Source organism: Calidris pugnax, unplaced genomic scaffold (genome assembly GCF_001431845.1).
Source record: "Calidris pugnax isolate Ruff unplaced genomic scaffold, ASM143184v1 scaffold180, whole genome shotgun sequence".
NCBI lineage: Eukaryota > Metazoa > Chordata > Aves > Charadriiformes > Scolopacidae > Calidris > Calidris pugnax.
This window is the reverse complement of record NW_015090916.1, coordinates 280,398-282,581: the sequence shown is the minus strand read 5'-3', so window position 1 is coordinate 282,581 and position 2,184 is coordinate 280,398. Positions and strand designations below refer to the sequence as shown.

At 58.3% G+C, this 2,184-nt stretch overlaps 1 protein-coding gene across 1 annotated transcript in view; it reads left to right on the top strand.

Moving 5' to 3' along the window:
- Positions 1-1,470: 1,470 nt before the first annotated feature.
- Positions 1,471-2,184, top strand: part of UBE4A (ubiquitination factor E4A) — a 19,188-nt gene continuing 18,474 nt past the window's right edge. Inside the window, exons 1-2 of the mRNA XM_014949632.1 lie at positions 1,471-1,694; positions 1,782-1,958. Coding sequence (XP_014805118.1) covers positions 1,574-1,694; positions 1,782-1,958 — 298 coding nt within the window. The 5' untranslated portion in view covers positions 1,471-1,573. The remainder of the gene's footprint in view (positions 1,695-1,781; positions 1,959-2,184) is intronic.

Sequence of the window (2,184 nt, the reverse complement as noted above, 5' to 3'; positions counted from 1 at the left end):
CTTTTGATGCAGCCCAGGATGCGATTGGCCTTCTGGGCTGCAGCTGCACACTGCCTGCTCATGTCCAGCTTCTCCTCCACCAGCACCCCCAAGTCCCTTTCCTCAGGGCTGCTTTCCAATACCTCACCCCCTAGTTTGTATTGGTGGCGAGGATTGTTCCGGCCCAGGTGCAGAACCTTGCATTTGCTCTTGTTGAACCTCATGAGGTTCACCTGGGCCCACCTCTCCAGCCTGTCCAGGTCATTTTGGATGACATCCTGTCCTTCTGGTGTATCGACAACACTTCAACAAGGCCAAGTGCCAGGTCCTGCCTTTGAGCCACACCAACTCCATGTAGTGCTACAGGCTCGGGGGAGTGTGGCTGAAGCTGCCTGGTGGAAAGGGACCTGGGGGTTCTCGGTGACAAGCGGCTGAACATGAGCCGGCTGTGTGCCCAGGGGACCAAGAAAGCCAATGGCATCCTGGCTTGGATTAGAAATAGTGTGACCAGCAGAAGTAGGGAGGTGACTGTCCCCCTGTACTCAGCACTGGGGAGGTCACTCCTGGAGTGTTGTGTCCAGTTTTGGGCACCTCAATACAAGAGAGATCTGGAGGTGCTGGAGTGGGTGCAGAGGAGGGCAACGAAGCTGGGGAAGGACCTGGAGAATAAATCTAACGAAGAGCGATTGAAAGAGCTGTGACTGTTTAGTTTGAGGAAGAGGAGGCTGAGGGGAGACCTCATCACTCGCTACAATTATTTGAGGGGACATTGTAGAGTGGTCGGTGCTGGTCTCTTCTCCCAGGTAATTAGTGATAGAATGAGAGGGAATAGCTTCAAGCTCCAACAGGGTAGGGTTAGACTGGACATTAGGGAACAATTCTTCACAGAGTGGTCAGAGACTGGACCAGGCTGCCGAGGGAGGGGCTTGAATCCCTGAGTATGTCTGAGTCATTTAGATGTGGGGTTGGGGGTGTGGGGTGAGGGAGAACTCTGCAGAGTGGGGCCGATGGTTGGACACCAGAATCCCAAGGGCCATTTCCAACCTCAGTGATTCTTCAATTCTATGATTTTCCAGACACCGAATGTTGTAACATTGGTCACAATAGGTACATAATGAAATCTGCTTTTGCCTCAAGATCAGTTTTACACAAAGGTATAAAAAAAAAAAAAAAAACAAAAAAAAAAAAAACCAAAAAAAAACAAACCGCGTTTTTAGTGCCATCACGCAATTGCAAACAGGTGTTCGGGAATGCAAATGAGCTATGAAAATATTTGCATATTGATCATAAATTAACATACAAATTGGATATTTACATATTAATGAACTCATTTGCATGTCATTAATATTCATGCACGCTCCTCCCACTCCCGGTGCTGGCCGGGACACCCCCGGGAGCGCTGCGGTCCCGGTGCCGGGTTCCCGGTGCCACCCCCCCTCCGTGTCCCCGCGCTGAAGAGCGGCGGTTCCGGCGCACGGCGGTGACGCGATTCCGGTGACGCAGTTCCGGTGGCGCCGCGGGGCGGCGGGCGGAGGCGCGCGGCGGGGCCGGTCCCGGAGCCCCCTCCACAGCCCATGGCGTGGTGCTGAGGGCCATGACCGACCAGGAGAACAACAACAGCATCTCCGGCAACCCCTTCGCCGCGCTCTTCGGCTCCCTCGCCGACGCCAAGCACTTCGCCGCCGGGCAGCAGCTCCGCCGCCGGCCGCCCGCAGGTAACGGCGCCGCCGGGGCCTTCCCCCCCACACACCCCCCCCCCTCCTCCCCGCGGCTCCGATGCTGAACTCCCGTGGCCGCCGCAGTCGAGGAGCCGTCGGTGGGGCAGGATGACTCGGACAACAGCGTGTCGGAGAGCCTGGAGGAGAGCGAGTACTCGGCGGCGGAGATCAGCCGCGCCTTCCGCTCCCAGCGGGAGCTCTGCCAGCGCCTCAACACCAACCACATGATCCAGCGCATCTTCCTCATCACCCTCGACAACAGTGAGCGGGGGGACACACCGGGGGCGGGGGGCGGCGGGGGGAACGGGCAAATACGGCTTTGAGAGCCCGGCCCGGCGGGGGGAGGCGCTTCCTCCCGCCCGGCTCGGGCTGTCAGGGCGTCCCCGGGGCTGTTGGGGGGTCCCTGGCTCAGGGGCAGCTCCCGAGACCAGTAACGGGTGTCAGGACATCCCCTCCCTGCCGTCAGGGGCCACTCAAAGCCTTGGAG